Source organism: Monodelphis domestica, chromosome 1 (genome assembly GCF_027887165.1).
Source record: "Monodelphis domestica isolate mMonDom1 chromosome 1, mMonDom1.pri, whole genome shotgun sequence".
NCBI classification, from domain to species: Eukaryota; Metazoa; Chordata; class Mammalia; order Didelphimorphia; family Didelphidae; genus Monodelphis; species Monodelphis domestica.
In genome coordinates this window covers 49,001,410-49,022,688 of record NC_077227.1, presented here as the reverse complement: position 1 = coordinate 49,022,688, position 21,279 = coordinate 49,001,410, and the positions used below count along the sequence as shown (strand labels likewise).

The following is a 21,279-nucleotide window of genomic DNA, read 5'->3' as shown; positions in this document are numbered from 1 at the left end:
ATTAGAAACAAGTGGAGGAAATTATAAACCTAACTCTCATAACATTATTGTGACTGGATTAAACAAGCCAGTAAGACAAGAAAGGGTAACAGATTGGATAAGAAAACAAAACCCTACAATCTGTTGCTTGCAAGAAACACATTAAAAAAAAAAAAAAGCAAAGACATACCCAAAATGAAACTGAAGAAAACGTTTAAAAATTTATTATTCATTGAGTTCAGAAAAGCAAGTATTGCAATCATACCACTGAAGTAAAAACAAATATTCAAAAGAATAAAGTGAGATAATTAAGAAAACTACATTATGCTGAAAGGAATCATAGACAACAAACCAATATCAGTAAGAAACTTATGGGCTCCAAATATTTTAGCATCCAAATTTATAAAGGAAACATTAACTGAGCTACAAGAAGATAAAGTAACACAATTATGATAGGAGGCTTCAATGTCCCTCTCTCAGTTTTGGATAAGTCTTGATAGAAAGATAAATAAAAGGGAAAATGTGAAATGACAAATTGCTGGAAAAATTAGAACTGAAAGACTTATGGCATCTTCTAAATGGAATTGCAAAATAATATACATATGCTCAGCATCACATGGAACTTCTACCCAAAAATGATCGTACAGCAGGGTACAAGGATACTGTAACCAAATGCTAAAAGGCAGAAATAACAAATACATCCTTTACAGACCATAACTTGATACAAGTATCTTTGGTTCAGGGACTACAAACAAAAGACATTGACCCAAATGGAGTCTTAACAATGTAACACTAAATAATGAGTGGGTCAAAGAAAAAATTATAGAAATAGTTAATGATTATATGAAAGAAAAGCATAATGATAAAGCAACATCAAAATTTGGTGTTGCTCATAAAGCATACCTCAGAGGGGAAAATCATATCTTTATATGTGTGGATAAGAAGATTAATGGACTGAATACATAATTTTTTAAATTAGAAAGCCAGCAAATAAAACTGAATTAATCACAAATGAGAAAATAAAATTGATTCTTTGAAAGTACTAATAAAATTTATAAGCCTTTAGATAATCTGATTTTTTTAAAAAGATGGCAAATGAGCAAGATGAACTCATGACAAAACCAGAAGAAATACAAGGAGTAGTCAACGTATTATGCACAATTATATGCTTACAAAACTGAGAACACAAAATAGAGGAATAACTTCAAAAATATAAAATATCCAAAGTATCAGAAGACCAGATAAAATGTTTTAAACCCAACCCCAGAAAAGGAAATAGATATAGCTACAAAGGAACTACCAAAGGCTGGGGGGGGGGGGGGAGACCATCTGTTCCTGATGGATATGTGGGAGAATTCTTTCAAAGTTTTAAAAAATAATTATTACCCTTTCTTCACATATTCTTCTTTTTTTGTATTGTTTCTTTTTTCTTTTTTTCTTTTATATTTTATTTGATCATTTCCAAGCATTATTCATTAAAGACATAGATCATTTTCTTTTCCTCCCCCCACCCCCCATATCCGACGCGTAAATCCACTGGGCATTACATGATTTCTTGATTTGAACCCATTGCTATGTTGATAATATTTGCATTAGAGTGTTCATTTAGAGTCTATCCTCTGTCATGTCCCCTCAACCTCTGTATTCAGGCAGTTGCTTTTCCTCGGTGTTTCTACTCCCAGTTTGTCCTCTGCTTATGAATAGTGTTTTTTCTCCTAGATCCCTGCAGATTGTTCAGGGACATTACACCGCCACTAATGGAGAAGTCCATTACGTTCGATTATACCACAGGGTATTAGTCTCTGTGTACAATGTTCTCCTGGTTCTGCTCCTCTCGCTCTGCATCACTTCCTGGACGTTGTTCCAGTCTCCATGGAATTCCTCCACTTTATTATTCCTTTGAGCACAATAGTATTCCATCACCAACATATACCACAATTTGTTCAGCCATTCCCCAATTGATGGGCAAACCCTCGCTTTCCAGTTTTTGACCACCACAAAGAGCGCAGCTATGAATATTTTTGTACAAGTCTTTTTCCTTATTATCTCTTTGGGGTACAGACCCAGCAGTGCTATGGCTGGATCAAAGGGTAGATATTCTTTTGTCGCCCTTTGGGCATAATTCCAAATTGCCCTCCAGAATGGTTGGATCTCTTCACATATTCTTCTTAAAAACTGAGGAAGTACACTACCAGGATGTTTTAAGGAGATAAATGTTGCTCCAATACCTAAACCAGGGAAGGATAAAACATGGAAGGAAAACTATACATGATCATCATTGATGAATACTGATGCAAAATTTTTGAACAAAATTCTATTAAACATTGCAGTGGTTTATTTAAGAAATTATTTGTTGTGACAAAGTGGGATTTGTGCCAGGAGTGCTAGGCTAATTCAACATTAGGAAAACAATCTACACAAATAATCACATTAAAAAATCCAAAATATCTAAAATCATATGAAAAGATGGAGAAAAAGCTTTTTGCAAACTATAACACTCTTTTATGATGGGCATAGAGGGAGCTTTTTCATATCATAAAATGCAACTATCTAAAATCAAAAGCAATGCAATGGGGACACACTAGAACCTTTTCCAGTAAATTCAAGAATAAGAAAGAACGCCCATTTTCCTCATTACCGAAAATGTTAGCAACAGCAGCAAGATAAGAAAAAAATAGAGTCATAAATATAGGTAAACAATATTGGAAGTGTGCTTTGCACGATAACACATGTATGGCCCAGAGCAAATTCCTTACCATCTCTGAGCAGGGGAGGGAAGGGAGGGGAGGGAGGGAGGGAAGGAGATGGTTTGGATCTTGTCATTTTGGAAAATGTGTTAAAATTATTATTGCATGTAACTGGGAAAATAAAATCTCTGAATTAAAATTGAAAAAAGAAATGAATCTTTTCAAAAGACTTTTTGAAATGTAAGTAAAACCTTTTCTACATTTAATAAATAAATATAGTAAAGAATAGAGAAACCTATCCGTACTTGCTGGTGGTATAGTGGTGTACTTGGACAATCCTAGAGGATCAGTCAGCAAAGGTATCAATTGAGACAATAACTTCAACAAAGTTGTAAACTATTAAAAAACAAAAGAGGGGTCAGCTAGGTAACTAAGTGGATTAAGAGCCAGGCCTAGAGACAGGAAGTCCTGGGTTCAAATCTGACCTCAGACACTTCCTAGCTGTGTGACCCTGGGTAAGTCCCTTAACCTCCATTGCCTAACCCTTACCACTCTTCTGCCTTGGAACCAAGACACAGTATTGATTCCAAGATGGAAGGGAAGGGTTAAAAAAAAAAAGAAATTAAACTTGATATTCCTCTTGGGTGACATCTTATGGGTTCTCTCGATGAGTTCCTTTTCTCCAGTATTTCTGGATTGTTTTATGTTATTGCCAAAGAAGAGTCCTTTCCTTGAAAACACACCATGGAAAGACTGAAAGAGCCTTGGATCTGAGTTTCAGATTGCTTCTAACTCACTAAGTATCCTGTAGCAGCAGGTCACTTCATAACTCTGGGCCTCAGTTTTCCTATCCAAAAAGCAACTAGTGTGGAAAATGATGGTCCCTTCCCTGCTCTAACATGTGATTCACCTTCCTTGTTAATGCTATCCATACAGATGTCCCCCAAATTGTAGAAGTCTAAATATGCCCAATATATTTCTAGAATGTTTTTGAACAAATGGAGATTAAGACCCAAAGTTGCAGAACTTGGTGGGGAGAAGGGGAAATAGATAACATCCAGTCCAACTCCCTTGTTTGACAGATGAAGAAACTGAGGCTCAGTATGGTAAAGAGACTTGCCCAAGGGAAAGATAGACATATATATAGAGAGAGAGACTCAAGAAAATTAAAGAAAATGAATGATGGTTGCTTGCTTTCCCAGGCAGAGCAAGAGAAACCAAATACAATGTTAATTTCCTGGAAAGAAATGGACACTTACCAAAAGGCCATGGCAAAGATGGCCAATGACATTCTGAGTCTACGTAATAAAGTGAGCACGCTGGAGACAGAAAATAACAATCTACGGCATCAGGTGTCCACACAGGAGCGAATGGGTAATACTTCTGAAGAAGAAGAAGAAATAATAGGTGAGGGAATGCTGAGAGCCTCATTGGGGGAGCAGGGATGGTCCTGGTTCTTGTTGTTTTGTTCTTGGGAGGGTGGGTGGCATGTGAGGAGATAAAGGGGGGAGAGAGAAAGATGGCAGTTTGGTTGGCAGAGGAAAGTTAAAACCTGATGGCAGGGGATGTTGATATTTCAAAGTGGCTATCTATCCTGCTCTAGAACTGAGGTGATGCTTTGGGTTCAGGCTAGATCTTTCTCCCCTTCCCTGGATAAAATGGCCCGTGTTTGGGGGGGAGGTGGAGCCTGGGGGAACCCAACTCAGCCAAGCTGAGCCCAACAGCTGAGGTGCCTCATCTTTGGACCTGATCCTGTTGGACTTACCCAGGCCAAGTTGAAGTAGCCCTTGGTGTGGCTGGGCCTTGTTTGGGCTGGTGATACTCATTGAGCTCTGCACCCACTCTACCCCCAAAGGAAACATGAAGCAAAAACTTTCCCAGAGCAGCACAGAGATGAGAAGGTTGAAAGATAGGGTACAACAGCTGCAGAATGAGTTAATTCGGGTGAGTGGGGAAAACAAGAGGGGGGCGGGAGGGGGAAGGGAGAGTAAAAGGAGGCAGAGAATTGGGACAGGGGAGTCCAAAGAAATAAAGTTGGGAGGGGCAAGGAGAAGGGGGGGGCAGTCCATTGGGAGGGGGAGGTCAGGAGAGGGGAGTGCCAACTGATGGCTTTCAGTGTGCATCTATAGCACACCCCCTCCCTAACCCCCACTCACCCTTCCAGAAAAATGATCGGGAGAAGGACTTGTTGCTAATGCAACAATCTCACCATCAACAGCAGCAAAATCTGAGAAGGTATCAGGACAAGTTGCAGAAAATGAAGAGTCTGGAACAAACTGTGAAGAACCAGGAGAAGGTAGGCTTACCCAGAGGCTCCAGCCAGGTGGAGGTAAGGCAAGAGTCTAGGACCCAAGGGCCTTTAAATTAAGCTGCTCCCCCTTCCCCCTGCCAGAAAAGGCAAGTAGCCAAAGAAAATAAAGCAGGGAGCAATATTAAAAGCAGACACACCGAGGAAGGAAATGGGAATTTTTTTATGGACAGCTTAAACTGGGTGGCCCAAGGGTCCCTTTTAACTGAAATTTTGTAATTTTAGAAGGCAACCTGGCTTGGTGAAAAAAATCCTCCTAGATCCTAGCTGGGGAATTAGTCCTTTGGAAAATCCCTTCCCATCTTTGAACCACCATTTTCCTCAACTTTAAATGAAAGGATTGGACCAAACCAAGAATCCTTAACATTTGTGTGTGTGTGTCAGGGACCTCTTTGGCAATGTAGTTAAACCTATGGACCATTCTCAGAATGTTTAAAAATGCATACAATATAAAGGAATTCAAAAGAAATCAATTAAATACTGAAGCATACTCTCAGAAACTTCCTAGCTGTGTGACCTTGGGCAAGTCACTTAACTCTCATTGCCTAGCTCTTCTGGCTTAGAACTACCAAAGGGGTCCTTGACACAGAAAAGTTTCTAGAACCCTGATCTAGGTTCAGACAAAGATAAATAATCAAGAACCCTGTCACTCCACACCAGCCCTAGCTGAGTGATATCCCTTAGCCAGCTCACATCTCCTTAGGCTGGCTCACACCTCCTTTTCCTTCTCTCTGTCCTGCAGGTCATTCAAACAATGGAGAAGATCTTAGAAGATAAACTAAATAGGTCTAGCAAAGAAAGAGAGAGGGAAAGAGAAATATCTGAAACAGCATCACCAATGGGGCGGCCTCTGGGAAAGCATTCCAGTGGTAAGTCATATGACTTTTGAGTAATTTATTTGGCCCAGTAATTATTTATTCTGAACCACTACACACAATCCCTGAGATATAGAAACTGGGGGGGGGGGGAGTTAAAGATGAAGAAGAAAAGGGATCTGCATTCAAGAAGCTTAAAGTCTCTTAAGGGGCCCCATCAGTCAGCCTCATCCCCAAGAGGAATAGCCATCATCTTGAAAGAGGGCAGACAACCAAGTGGTCATCCTTTGACTGCCTGTGCCAATGGAACAAACCACTAACATACCTAAGTCCCAGATTGGTTTCTCTCTAACTTATTTTGTTTCCTGAGTACTCTGTTCATACTCAGTGCAATGGAGAAGACAGAAGACACAGAGTCTCTACTCAGGGAACTCCTAACTGGGTCAAGCAGTAGAGCATGATCTCAAAGCCATATATCATCCAGATCAAAGTCTTTGGGTGCTCTCTAGTTTATCAACGTCCTTTCCAAAATGCGGCTACTGCAGCTGTAAGGCAGCTAGGTAGAGTATTGTACTTGGTGTCAGGAAGATCTGAGTTCAAATCTTGCCTCAAACTCTGCATGACAAGTTACTTTACCTCTCTGGGTGTTTTCCTCATCTTTAAAATGAAGGGGTGGATTCAATGATCTCTAAGGTACCTATGATTCTGTGAGTGTGGGTCTACCCTAAGCAAAGATCATTGGAAGATCATTATATCTCTTTGGGGGATCTTCCATCTCCCAATGCAGCCTAAGATCACGAGGGCTTCCATATTGTACAGCTAACAACATATTGAGGTTTCTACTCATTGATATCCCCAGATATTTTTTCAGACAAACTAATCTCTCATCATCCTTCTCCAGTTGTATTCTTGTGCCATTGACTTTTTTAGTACAAGTGGAAGACTTGTTACATGTATCCCCAGTCTCCTTAATCTTGTTATTGATCTGGCTCAAAACTTAAGCCTGGTGAGGTAATTCTGGATATTGGTTCTGACATCAGATGTGTTAACCAGCTTCCTCAGCTTTGTGTCATCCGCCAATTGAAAAGCATCCTATTTGGTCCTTCATCTAAGTTATCAACCAAAACATGAGACAGTCCAGAGCCAATGATGGATCCATGGAGGCATTCCACCAGAAACCAAACCTCTCTTCCTTCAAGATGACATCAAAGCCTGGCATGATTGCTCTTTGAAGCTGGTCCAAATTCATCATCCATTTTTTTTGCACAGATTCTTTTACTAGGAATTGCTTTCCTTACCTCAAGATTAAACCTGCTCCTTCAGCATTTATTTTTTTTAACCCTTACCTTCTATCTTGGAAGTATTGGTTCCAAGGCAAAAGAATGGTAAAGACTAGACAAATGGGGTTAAGTGACTTGCCTAGGGTCACACAGCTAGGAAGTGTCAGAGACAAGATTTGACCCCAGGATCTGGCTCTCAATCCACTGAATTGCCTAGCTGCCCCTCCTCTGTCATTTCTATCAGTTAATATTAGTTCCTTGATCAGAGGCCAAACAAAAGAAATCATATCCTCCTCCTTGGTGATACTTAGAAAATTTAAAGACACCTATTATGTCACCTCTAAATCCCTTTTCCTGGCTAGATATCCTCAATTTGCATGAACTCGTGGCCTTTCACTATCCTGACTATTCTCCTTGGGTATTTATTCTCCAGCTATCATTGTCCTTCCTAAAGTGGAATCCCCACCAACTGAACCTAATACTCCAGATGTGTTCAAGGCTGTGACAGGACTATCACCTAGGGTTTTCTGCTTTGCTTAATATAGAATAAATATTTATTATTTCCCTCTCACCTCCCTACTTCCAATCTTTTTTGTTTTTTAACCAAGGAATAAAATCTTACATTTATCAAGAGGTATGCTAGTAAATGTTTAACCACTGGGTCCCTGGAGAGAAAAAAAAAATGCCTAACCCACTGTTAAGTTTTATCAGCATTACTTACATTTCTCCATCACTTTATTAAGTCTAGGCAACTGAAAAAAGCCCTGGTTTGTAATGTTTGCTGATTTTGATATATAAATGCTTACAATGAAAATTTCACAACCAGCTTTCTTGAGCCTATATAAACTGGCTCCAGCACAGTGTGGCATTTATTCCTATTTAGTGTCACCTTACTAGATCCAAATCAGCTAACTCGGCTTGTAAAGATTTTTCTGGATTCTGTTTCTATTATTCAATAGTTTAGATATGCTTCATCATTCTATGTCAGCTACAAATTTGATAAGTATAATATCTCATGCCGGAGAGCTGGTTCAATCAAGCCCTCTTCCTTCAGAGAAGGAAAGTCCCTGTAGGCAGAGTGACTCATGGATGTTTTTGAGTGCCAGCTGAGACTACAGAGGAATTCTGTTAGTTCCTATATTTAGACTGACCTGGGAGAGAGACCTGTCCGGGGGTCCTTTACCAAGAGGAGTGAGTGAACTGGGAAGGTTCCTAAAAGAGAGAGTTAACCTCTCCTTAGCACTGCTTTATTCAAAGATCCAAGAGGTCTCCTTGGCCTAGATTGATGGTGCATTTCTAAGAGACTCCAGCTTCCTTTGTCTATCTCAGTAGAAAGCCCTACAACTCTTACCATCCACTGGCAATCTAGAACAAATTCAGATCGGTGCATCGCCTCACCGCCAGTCATTGGTTTAAAGCTAGAAAAGACCTCTGAAGCCATTCATTCCACCCACTCCTCTCCCCTTCTTTTTAAAACTGAGGCAAAGAGGCATAAAGTGACTAGCTGAGGGTGAAGGATACTGAATATTGGGGCAAGGCTTCTTGACTCAAATCTTCTACTCTATCTCCTATGGCTACTTCTTTAGACTAGATAGAATTGGTTGTCTGCGTTCTAACTTTGCATAACTCTTCATGACCCTGAACCGAGACAAAGCAGGAAACAGGTAGGGCAACAAGTAAGGAGAACATGTCCAGTGCCCTTCTGTTAAGGAGTATGCCCACCAAATCATTTGGTGTGCTAGCACACAAATTCCCAATTAGGAAAATGAAAGTAAAACTGGATTTAATCCATTAGATGATGAACTCCTGGAGAGTTAGGACTATAATATATATATATATATATATATATATATATATATATATATACAGACAGAGAGAGAGAGATTATATATATATACATATATATATATATATATATATAGTCTTAGTGCTTAGTTTAGCATGGTACTTGGCATATAGTAGTAGGCACTTAAATATTTATTAATGGATTGATTGAACATAAGCCCACACCCAAGTCCCTGGGCCATTTCAATAAAGACCCCCTTCCAAATGGACATTGAGTGGTTACAGTTGATCCATTTCTTTTTTAAAACCCATTTTATCTTAGAATCAGTACTAAGAAGACAGAGGAGGGGTTAAGTGGCTTGCCCCCAGGGTCACACGGCTAGGAAATATCTGAGATTAGATTTGAACCTAGGGCTTCTCTTCTCTAGGACTGACTCTCTACCCACCAAGTCATCTAGTTGCCCCTCCCTTGAGCCACTTCTGATTTCATCTTGTACTATTCTTGAACCTTGTCCATAAAATAATGAGAGATTGCCAAACATTTTGCCAAAAATCTAGCTATCTACATCATTGCTTTCACCTGTCAAGAAAGAAATTTGATGAAGCTGTAATGTGTTATTTTTTTAATCATCACTCTTTCCTCTATATATGCACCAGTCATACCTTTGGTATGTTCAACAACTTGACCAGGAAGCAAATTCAAATTCATAAGCTCATAGTTCACAGACTCCATTCCCTTTGATGAAAATGAATGTATTTTTCCCTTTTTCACTTGGGTTCTTCATTCCTTTGAAGACTACCAACAGGGACTCAGCAATCATAACACCACTTCTTTCCATATCCTGGACTATAACCTAGCAAAAAGAGTTGGGCATCATCTTATTATTTTTCTTGTTTTTCTTTGGCTCCAACTTCCTATTAGCCATTTTGGTTCATTCTCCTTGAAAGAGAAAATTGGAGCAAAACAGTTAAATCTACTTTATCATTCATTTACCAGTTAGGTAGATAGGTGGCACAGTGGATAGCTGGAGACAAGAAGACCTGAGTTCAAATCCAGATTCAGATACTTATAAGCCATGTGTGACCCTGGACAATCCATTTAACTTCTGTTTACCTCAGTTTCCTCAACTGTAAGTTAGGGATAATAGCAACACCAATCTTGCAGAGTAATTATGAAGCTCAAATGAAATATTAGAAAAACACTTAGCACAGTGCCTGACATATAATGGGTGCTATAAAAATGCTTATTCTATTCCCCCATTATACCATCCAACCTAAGAAGTAATCCTTTTCCTTCCCTTTTCCCCAGTAAAGCTTTTTATTGTTTTTAACTTGCCTTATGAGCTTTAATTTTTATTATAAGTTTTTGTATTCCCAGCAACATTCCTTGCCATATTTGGGTGTTTATTCTTGGTTACTATCTCTTGTTTCCATCTTGAGTACATGTCCTGGAAAAATGCAAGTTGGTCAGTGAACACCTTGTGCATCCACATTGGTCTCTTTAAATAGTTTCTCCCTTTCTCCTTCCCATTGGAATTCTCTTGGTGCCTTGAGAATTTTGTTCTTAAGTAGTTCCCTTCCTTTATGATTTCTGTACAATTTTAATCCATTGGACACCCCCCCCCCATCTTTGAAATCTGCTCGTTCACAAGCTAGGGGACATGGCCCATTAGAATCAGATTTTCTTTTCTCTGTCACAAACTTAAAGGTCTTCCCATTATCTGCTTCAGCAATCAATCCTGGCTTGCTGGTAAGAATCTGGTCTAAGTATTTCCTCTTTGTTTCTTCTACCTTTTGGATGATCATTTGCTTCTTAGGTTAAGCCTGAAAGCATCTAGGTCCCTGAGATTCATTGGATCATTGAAATGATCAGTATCATCTGGACCACTGGCCAAGCTATCACAATACATTGCCATGCTTACTGTTTAGGAAGGTTCCTAGAACCTGGAAGCATATCAAGAATCAAAACCATTAGAGGGCAGCTGGGTAACTCAGTGGATTGAGAGCCAGGCCTAGAGACTGGAGGTCCTAGGTTCAAATCTGGCCTCAGACACTTCCCAGCTGTGTGACCCTGGGCAAGTCACTTGACCCCCATTGCCCAGCCCTTATCACTCTTCTGCCTTGGAGCCAATACACAGTATTGACTCCAAGATGGAAGGTAAGGGTTTTAAAAAAAAGAATCAAAAGCATTGATTTTTAGCATCATATAAGGTCCTTTGAGGTCAGGTGATTGAAATCCTCCATCATTTTACAGGTGAGGAGGCTGAGGTTCAAGGAACAGAAGTAATTTTCCCCAAGGCTACACAGGCAGTAAATAAAATGCAAACTCTGGGCATCAGACAGGAAACCCATTGGAATTCCTCTCACCACACCACATTGCCCTCTCTCTCACAAGGGGAAAAGCTAGTTAGGGACTGCAGCAATTTTTCAGTTTGGGGGTTTTCTCTTCTCCTTTCCCCCTCAACTCAATTCAGTTCAGTAGGTACATATTAGGTACCTATTATGTGCATTGCACTATACTAGATGCTGGAAAAGTTCAGAAGTTTAGAGTTTCACTCCATAAGCATTTATTAAGCCCCTACTATATACCATGCATTGCTGAGTACAAGTACAAAGAATAAAATAATCCCATCTCATAATGAGTTTACATCCTAATGGGGAAGATAAGAAGCACATGTAAACATATATACAGCATGAATATAAAGAGAATAGAGAAACAAAAAAATGCAAAATAGTCCAATATAAGGGAGTTTGGTGGGGAGGATACTAATGGTTGGGAGACTGGAGAAAGGCTTCAGGCAGAAGATCCTGTCTGGGCTGCATCCTAAAGGAAGACAGAGACTCTATGCATCAAAGGTAAGGAGGTAAGATGCCAATCCCTGTCCTCATGGAGCTTACCATCTAGTAGGAGGTTACAATATATACCCAGAGAATTTGAATATCCATAAAAAAGGATAAATGCATTAGGGAGGTATGAGTGAATTGCCATGTTAAGGTCCCTCCTAGCCACTCTTCTCTCCCTAGGCCCCATGGGAGAGAATGTTCCCTTTGACTTTTACTCCATTTTGATGTCCGAGAATGCCAGGCTGCGAAGTGAGTTGGATAAAACCCGCCACCAGTCTTCCCCCATCATCCTGCAGCAGCAAGCCCTGCCGGTAAGAACCCGGGCTGCCAATCCACAAGCATGCTTTTGCATTGTCCTTTGCATGTGGACTCACTTGCTACAAGCCCCAAAACTCCACGACTGAGTAGGTAGAGAGAAGATGCATGCAGCCCACCACTGTTTGGTCCAAAGCCAATCACAGGAAATGCCGGGATATGCTAAGATGCTGCTGGGACAAGGGCTGGCTATGGCTCCCTGGAGCCTGACTACGCATGACTGGGGGCTCTGGGGCAACCTCAGAGAGGAGTTTGTGTCCTCGCTTGCCAGGATTTTGGAGTTCTCTAGTCCTATTGCAATTTCCAGTCAATGACCCCATTCTGCATGACAATCTCCCCTTGCATGTCCCACATCTTCACCAAGAGAGCAAAGAATCTTTTCAAGCTGGGATTAGTTACTCATCAGGTTTGGTGATTATTCACCATCTACCTTGAGACTGCCTAGAGTGGCCCATGGACCCTTAGTGCAATCTGATGTGGAGGGTGTAGGACAAGCTTCTTGATTCTATAGAGGTCTCCTGGAATCTTCAACTGCTTTCCATCTCTGGGTCCAAGCTGGTTTCCTCCTAGAGCTCTGTCCATTGTACAGTGGTTAGAATGGTGTGGCTGTATCTGAGCTTCACTTTCCACCTTGTCCCAGGGTCCCTGATGAAGGCTGACCCAACTCTAGTACCACCACTTCCAACCCTCCCCACCTAACCTCAACACCCCTATCCCTCATTCCAAGTCAATAGAAGAAGCCCTAACTCAGAGGCTTGAGCCCCCTCTGCCCTTTCATTCCCTGAGCCGCAAACCTAGTCTTCCATCACACCAGCCTTCTCCGTGCTCTCTTCCTGGAGTTCTCCCTCCCCTTCCTGACATCTCCTGGGAGGGAGCCCTAGAGAGACTTGGAGAGTTCTTTCTCCACAGTCCCAGGAGAATCCTGGGGAGAAAGGAGCAGTCAGAGGCTTGGCAGAGAGATGCTACAAGAGACAGAGCAGCCAATGTGCTCATCACACCTGGGGAGTCTACTTAGACAGGTGGGTGCCTCAGACCCAGATCCTGCTCATTTTCAGCTTCTATGACATTCATACATACACAGACACTTCCTTTTAAGCAAGCCCACCATATGCAAAGGGATGATTTTGTACAGCAGATTAACTCTTGAATAAGGGGCTTCTTTACTTCACAAAAGGGCTTTTAAAAAGGGGCCTTATTGGGGGCATCTAGGGGCTCAATAGATTGAGAACCAGGCCTACAGACAGGAGGTCCTGGGTTCAAATCTAGCCTAAGACATTTCCTAGCTGTATGACTGTGGGCAAGTCACTTAACCCCATTTGCCTAGCCCTTGCTCTTTTGTCTTAGAGTTGTTACTAAAATAGAAAGTATATCTTTTTAAAAAAATACATTACTTGATTTACAGAAATGGACTCATTTTAAAAATTAAATTACATATTTTTAATTAACAAAAATAAATTTTCCCTCCCTCCTACTTTTGGAAGGAAAAAAGAAAGAAAAGAAAAGAAAAACTTTTGTAACATATTTGCATAACCAAGGGGGAAAAAATCCCAAATTGACCAAGAGCTAAAAATGCATGTCTCACTCTGCACCAAAAAATGGGACTTAAATGCAGCTTTTCAGAAGTGCTACAATCAATATCAGCTCCACTACAGGAGGGACCACTACATCCTGCAGGATGCTTGGCATCGCTTTAAACTCTAGAGCATGAATCAAACATCATTCCTATGGCCAGGAAAGGGTTATGGTCTCTATGAAGAGCAGAAGTTAAAGCATTAAAAAGGAAAGAAACTTGTGTCTAAGGTAGATTCAGGGTGGGAAGGATATCCTTCACAGCCAACTGATCCCATCATCAAAAAGGATCCATATGGGATCCAGGACCTCAGACCCCCCACTGCCCCTCTCACTGTCTCCCAGAAAGGGACACCCAGAGAAGATTCTCTCTCCTTCTATCCCCAACCAAGAAACATGCCAATTATCACATCAGGAAAAACCCCAACGTCTGAGCAGAGAAATAGGATTATTCTCTTCTTCGCCACTGGCATCCCAATGGAACAATATATACTCCTTAACTCAGACCCAAATATGACAGAATCTGTGACCATTCAAATAAGAGATGCTCTAACCAAAGCTGCCCTTTACACGTACAAAAGGGTTAACGGAGTAAGTGGACAAGGTAAATAAGTTTTTAAAGGACCCAGTCCTAAGAGAAGAAACTTTTTCAAGCATATAAACTTTTTGTTTGTATTTTATACAATCAACATCCTAGCCATCCACCATTCTTTTTTGTTTTGTTTTGTTTTGAAAAATGTTATTTAATTAATTTTCTTGGAATATTTTTCCTGTGGTTATATGATTCATGTTCTTTCTCTCCCACCCCCCTCCCGGAGCCAATGAGCAATTACACTGGGTTTTACATGTATGTGTCATTGATCAAGACCTTATTCCATATTATTAATATTTGCAATAGAGTGATCATTCAAAGTCTACATCCCCAATCATATCCCCATCAACCCATGTGATCAAGCAGTTGTTTTTCTTCTGTGTTTCTGCTCCCACAGTTCTTTCTCTGGATGTGGATAGTGTTCTTTCTCATAAGTCCCTCAGAGTTGTCCTGGGTCATTGCCTTGCTGCTAGTAGAGAAGTCCATTACGTTCTCTTGTACCACAGTGTATCAGTCTCTGTGTATAAGGTTCTCCTGGTTCTGCTCCTTTCACTCTGCATCAATTCCTGGAGGTCGTTCCAGTTCACCCATCCATAATTCTTACTGGTCCATTAAATCAGTCCTTTTAGGAACCTCTACATGGAAACATTTTGGTATTCTAGATCAAATCTGTATTTTAAAATATTCTACAATTTATATTTTATTTTAAAAATTTAGACCAATTCCCCTGACATTAATGCAACTTAGTAATTTTGTCCATCTCTCTTTAGAGCTCTTTTTAGGGTATTTTCCCATTTCCCCCTTCTTTGCTTAGACCATTCTTTGTCAACTTCTCCAGAGCTGATATCTGATTAAACATGAAATTGTAAGGGAATTATTTTTTTATTAAGCAGAGTTCTTGATAGGTACCAGATCAAGAAAATATTTTTATATGAGCCGTTGCCTCAGCCATATCTTCCAGGATTCTCAGAAGGTTGGCTAACTTCTCTGTATACAATTTCCTTATCTGTACACAATTTGTTATATCAAGAGTTTGTTGGTAAGGGTCCCTGGCACAGCATTTTTACTCTCCAAAGTGTTTTCCTATCCAATGTCATAATTGAATCTTGCAACAGTTCTCTGAGATGGATGGACTATGCTCATGACTGTTCTACAGATAAGAAGACTGAAGTCAAGAGAGATCAGATGACTTGAGCAAAGTCATCCAGTAGGTCATTATGGAACATAAAGTGCTACATATGGAATTAGAGGATATAGATTTGAAGGCTGGCTCCATCCCTATGGACTCAGGCAATTTGGTCCTCAGTTTCCTAAAAACTAGAGAGTTGGAGTAGGTCATTTCTCTTGATTGATGAAGGTCCCTGCAGCTAAATGACTATAAGTAATTTTCATGTTGGGCCTTAACTCTGAGTTTCAGAGTTGTGAAGGTTCAGTGGGATAAAGTAGAACTGACTCTAGGTCTAAGGTACTCTCATATCTGTTTTCCAAAATGACTCACTTTCTTTTCACATGCTACATGACTTCCACAGAGGTCAATAAGCAAATCTCCATCAGGTCACCTACTCTGGCTGAGTCTCAGTTTGCCTCAAATGTGCAATGGAATCATCAAAGGGTGGTTCCCCTATGGTCAGAGGCCAGATTTCTGCTTTGCCTACAGGACTTCCTCTCTGGTACCTCGGACAAACTCAATCTTATGGCCAAATTGGAGAGCGCTCAAAATCGTATTCGGACTTTGGAGAGCGAGGTAGGTGGGGCCAACAGTTCTTTTGAGTCTTCCTAGGTAAAGGCGATAAGGAAGAAGTCAGAGGTCTTCCTGCCTGTATGATGAAGTCCAGAGATTAAGGAATGGCAGTAGAATGGGACAAAAAGAATTCTGGGACAAATGGTATACAAGAATTAACCTTTTAGTCAAAATAATCCCAGATCCAGGGGCAATGGGGTAGGCTGTAGCAGTGGCACAAATAAAATATGAAGAAATGGGAACCAAGTCCTTAGAGAACAAGGCTCTGGTGCCCAATTCTTGGTTGTTTTACTTATGCCTAACTCTTTGTGATCCCATTTGGGGTTTTCTTGGCAGAGAAACTGGAGTGGTTTGTCATTTCCTTCTCCAGTTCCTTTTATAGATGAGGAAACTGAAGCAAAGAGGGTTAAGTGACTTGCCCAAGGTCACAGAAATAGGAAATGTGAGAGGCCAGATTTGAACCCAGGTTTTCCTGACTCCAGGCCTGGTGCTCTTCCAACTGTACCACCTAATTCTACTATAGGACAAGGGAAAAGAATAGAATGAAGTCACCCAACCCCTCGGTGCCTCAATTCCCTCATCTGTAAAATTGAAGGGGTGACCATTTTCAAAATGATTTATTGACCACTGTTTTCTTCCTTAAATCTATGATGTTATGATATATGAAACAGAATACAATGGAAGGAAAATAGAGTATAGTCAACTGCCTAATACCTTGGATGGTGCCCCTGGATCAAAGAGCCTGAGGCAGGGACTTTTTCCTAGGTTCAAAGAATCTTAGGAGTTTAGGATTTAGAATTAGGACCCTACTTCCCCTTCCCCACTCCTGCATCCCAGCCATTATAATCCCTAACACCTGACACAGGTGGGGAGGGGGGCCCCTGAAGAAGCCCTGGAGTCCCCACTTGCTCTGCCAGCCACATGGACCAGCCTTCTGCTGTAATGAGCCTGGCAGCCCTGATGACCCTATTCATCTTTCTGGGGCTATAGCTGGAAGACTCAGCACGGCGCTGGGGCCAAGAAAAGCAAGACCTGAAATCGAGGCTGATGGAAAAGGACAATGGTTTCAGCCCTTCCTCGACAGAAGTCCCAGTAAGTAGCCTCAGGGATCTTGGGGCTGGGGCAAAGGAACAGGGAGGCATCTGGTACTCGCCTGACTCATCCATGAGAGCCATTTCATTTCTGAGGGGGTCAATATTAAAAAGTATATGAGTTGGCAATCAGGAAGTTTGGGTTCTGATATTAGTTCTGTTAGTAATTGACCATGTGACACTGAGCAAGTCATTTCTCTTGTGAACCTCAGTTTTCTCATCTCTAAAATGGAGATTGCCACTCTTTCTGCCACCACCATTATTATCATCATCATGGGCAGAGGCAGCTAGCCCTGATCCTGGCCCATGACAGAGATGCCTAAGAAAGGACAGCACTAATCAAGGCTAGATTGCTTTATCAGTGGAAAGAGGGTTGCTGGAACACCATGTATATTGGTTTCCCGAGGAACCTCAGAGATCATCTAGTCCAGATCCTTGCCCAAGCCCCTATGTAATAGATGAAAAACATCCTTTCATAATTCAGGAAGCCTGCATTCAAATCCTGCCTCAGACATCTACTGCCCCAGTCCAACCCTTATGTGGATAATTTCATTTAACCTCTTAGAGCCTCAGTTTCCATCTCTGTAAATCATAAGAACTAATATTTTCACTGCCAGCCTCATAGGCTTTTTCCAATGTTGGTGTCTTGCCAGACTAAGTATTCTTGAAATGGGAGTTATGATGATGAGGGAGCTACAAACATGTGTCTAAGCATCCAGGACTCCTTCCTTAAGGGAAAAAGTGTGAGATTTCCCAGACCTTTAATTCTGGCCATGATGCTGATTTTGGGAATAGTAGGGGAAAGTAGCTTCCCCTCTGTGGTGAACTGAAAGGCCCTGGATAGTGCCACTTACCCAGAACACCCCTCTACCTCCTTTTCATGCTTCTTCTCTTAAAGTTCATCCTGGTCCTTTCTAAGTTTCTCTTTTCCAATCTTATACACACATTAGCATAGAAATGCCCAGAGAGTGATTATGGACAAGTGAAGGGGAGTCTGAAGGCTATAATCAACTATAGAGAGAGGGGGGAAAAGCAAGAATTTCCATTAATTCATGGTTTTTTGAAGAGGGAAAAATAGACCAGACCAACAGGCAAAGTGAGGCTGCAAAGATAAGTCCTGTTGTCCCATAAGCCAAAGTGGGACAATAGCCACCCAAGGTCTGGCTCATCTTCTCTCCAGAATCCTCTGGGGCTGGGTGGTAGCCATAGGATATCTGCTTCCAATTCAATATAAGAAGGAACTTCCAAAAAAGCATAGCATCCATCATATAAACAAGCAGCTTTACTAGGTAGCAAGTCCCTCGTTCCTGGAGATGCTTAAACCAAAGCTCAAGAACTCTTTTTCATGGACATGGTAGAGAGGGATCTTCCATGACAGCACAGAGGGGCAGCAGCTTTTAAGGAGGAAAGAGAATTTTCTAATAGTTTCAAAATATAACTATTGAAGAGACAATAGAGTGTGACAAACACATACGTAGGGTTTGTGTGGGTAGATATATGTATATGATAGTATGCACATGTGGTATATGTGTATTTGTATGTGCATATATGTATGTTCATGTGCACATTAACCAGAACTATGATTTCATCAGTGGAAGGAGATAAAGAATTGTTATTTAGTCATTTTCAGTCATGTCTGATTCTTTGTGTTGTCATTTGGGGTTCTCTTGGCAAAGACACTGGAATGGTTTGCCATTTCCTTTTATAAAGAAGCAACACAGGCAAAACAGGGTTAAATGACTTGCCCAGGATCACACAGCTAGGAAGTATCTGAGGCTGGATTTGAACTCTGGAAGACGAATCTTTCTGACTCCAAGTCTGGCACTGAATCCAGACTATGGTACCACCTAATTGCCCCTGAGGACTCTGAATCTGCCCACACCTCCAGGCTTCCTTTACCATGAGAATATACATGCTTTTTATAATAATAAAAACTCTATCCACTACCTTTATTTTATATTATTATATTATAACAGGTTTTCAAACAGTTCTCCCTCTAGTTAGGTGGTAGAATTATTATTATGGACATTTAAGGCTAAAAATGAAAGACAACATGAGGTTGTGGATAGAGCCAGCCTCAAAATCAGGAAGACCTGAGTTCAAGTCCTGACTGACACAGATTGGCTGTTTATCTCTGGGCAAGTCAAAAACATTTCACAGCCAGGGAGTTCTCTAAGACTACAAGTTGTAGGAAAGGCTCTGATCATCAGACGCAGTTTCCTCAGTGGGCCTACACTGAGTTCTCCCTTCACAATGAATTGGAGACCTAAACAAAAAGACCCAGAGACAAAGGCTATACCCATGGTCACAGGGTAGCATTTTTTCCCCTACCTTGTCTGAGTTGGTTTTGGTGTTCATATTCATTTCTCTAAGTTAATCCAGTACAGACAAAAGGTCAGATGACAATTATTTCTTCTTTTCAGAAACCCATTGATAGAAGGCAGATAAGTGGTCCCAACAATGCCCCTATACCTCTTTCTCTCATCACTACATTCTTGCCAGAAAGTGACCAGCTTGCCTAATTGTCCCCTCTGAAGTCAAAAACAGTTTTACCCCTGTTGGAAGGAATTGGCCAGAAAGGGAATGAATATTTATGAAGAGCCTGCAGTGGGCTAAGCATTTTTACAAATATGCCATTTGATCCTCAACCACAAGTCTGTGAAATATATGATATTATTAGCCCCATTTCCCAGTGAAGGAAACTAAAGCAGACGTTAAATGACTTGCTCAGTGTCACACAGCTAATGTCTGAGGTCAGATTTGAACTTGGATTTTCCTGACTCCAGGCCCAAACACTTTAACTACTAGACCACCTAGCTACACTGGCCAAAACAGAGTGGGAAGAAAGAGGGGGAGGAAGGAAGGAAGGAAGGAAGGAAGGAAGGAAGGAAGGAAGGAAGGAAGGAAGGAAGGAAGGAAGGAAGGAAAGAAGGAAGGAAGGAAGGAAGGAAGGAAGGAAGGAAGGAAGGAAGGAAGAAGGAAGGAAGGAAGGAAGGAAGGAAGGAAGGAAGGAAGGAAGGGAGGGAGGAAGGAAGGAAGGAAGGAAGAAGGAAGGAAGGAAGGAAGGAAGGAATGAGGGAGGGAGAAAGAAGGAAGGAAAAGAAAAATGGAAGGATAGATAGAAAGATGAGGGAAGGGAGGAGAGAGGTAGTCTCATTAGATTGCATGCTCTTTGCTAGTATGGGTTGCTTCAATGTATCTGTATTCCCAGCACCTAGGACAGTGGCAGGCACATAAGAATTTAAATACTTATTGATTGATAGATATTATATATATAAATATAGATATAGATATATAAACAACATACATCTATGTGGGTATATCAAATCCAACTATTGTTTGATTCATCTATCTTTTAACCAAAATAAAAGAATGGATGCTTATTGTGCTTGTGTGTGTGTGTGTGTACACACATATACACATGCACATAAATGCACATACAAGCTTTTAAGGAACCTGTTGCCAGGGTCCAAGGCAGGGCCTTTGAGATGTTAGCTTCTTTACACTCTCAGATTCTAGGACATAGGATTTCCTCTTTGATAAAGACCATAAAGGTCATCTAGTCCAACTTCCTTATATTACAGATGAGGAACCAGAACTCCAGAGAATGGAAATGACAGACCTAGAGTCACAAAACAAGTAAGTAGCCAAACCAGGTTCCAGAGCCAGGTGTCTTGACTCTGAATCCAGGATTCTTTCTATTCTCTTGCTGTCTGTGAAGTTCACTGACCCACAGCAGATTGGAGGCATCAGGCACACAGCTGAGCCCAATAAATGTGTATGGATGATGCTGGAGGGGGGAGAGGTAGATAGTCATTAAGGGTAACAGGTTTCCTCATACAACTTCCAGGTGTCTCCCCATTGCTCCAAGTGTTCCTCAGTGTCCCATTCTGGCTTAAGGGGTTGGGATAAGTCTTTGCAGAGGAATTAGAATTCAGCACAAAGGACTCATTTCAGAAACCTTCATGTCATCCTTACTTTGCTTTATGTACAGAGGAATACTACGGACAGTACGGCCACCAAGAGCCCGCAAAAACCGGATCCGTTATCGTTCAATCCAGAGCCTGACCCGTAAAGGCCAATCACAAACAGATCTGAAATCTACCTGATAAAACCACAGAAACAGGCCTCCCCTCACATTCTTCTCCTGGAATCAGATCCCTAACAACTTTATTAAATACATAAATCTTGGTGAGTGTCCATGACCAATTAATGAAATCTCACCTGCCCTGGGATATCCCCACTCCTAGATTTTCTCTCTCTCCCACCAATC

At 41.1% G+C, this 21,279-nt stretch overlaps 1 protein-coding gene across 4 annotated transcripts; it reads left to right on the top strand.

Annotated features, from left to right (window-relative positions):
* Positions 1-3,826: 3,826 nt before the first annotated feature.
* Positions 3,827-21,196, top strand: LOC130454528 (coiled-coil domain-containing protein 33-like). 4 transcript variants are annotated; one of them, XM_056798750.1, is made up of 9 exons: positions 3,827-4,073; positions 4,522-4,610; positions 4,831-4,962; positions 5,717-5,843; positions 11,879-12,009; positions 15,832-15,918; positions 16,906-17,007; positions 20,591-20,645; positions 21,001-21,196. In XM_056798750.1, exons 1-8 carry the CDS (start codon positions 3,842-3,844, stop codon positions 20,621-20,623), a joined length of 933 nt encoding a protein of 310 aa, XP_056654728.1. In that variant the 5' UTR covers positions 3,827-3,841; the 3' UTR covers positions 20,624-20,645; positions 21,001-21,196. The 4 variants fall into 4 exon arrangements, with proteins under 4 accessions (XP_056654728.1, XP_056654720.1, XP_056654733.1 ...); XM_056798742.1 differs by lacking the exon at positions 11,879-12,009; XM_056798755.1 differs by lacking the exon at positions 11,879-12,009 and having other exon boundaries at positions 15,704-15,918.
* Positions 21,197-21,279: the final 83 nt, after the last annotated feature.

Excerpts from the sequence above, each read along its gene's own strand:
- LOC130454528 (XM_056798742.1), top strand. The coding sequence starts at position 3,842 with ATGAATGATGGTTGCTTGCTTTCCCAGGCAGAGCAAGAGAAACCAAAT. Across the intron at positions 4,074-4,521 it reads AGAAGAAGAAGAAATAATAG|GAAACATGAAGCAAAAACTT; the intron begins GTGAGGGAATGC and ends CTACCCCCAAAG. Across the intron at positions 4,611-4,830 it reads TGCAGAATGAGTTAATTCGG|AAAAATGATCGGGAGAAGGA; the intron begins GTGAGTGGGGAA and ends TCACCCTTCCAG.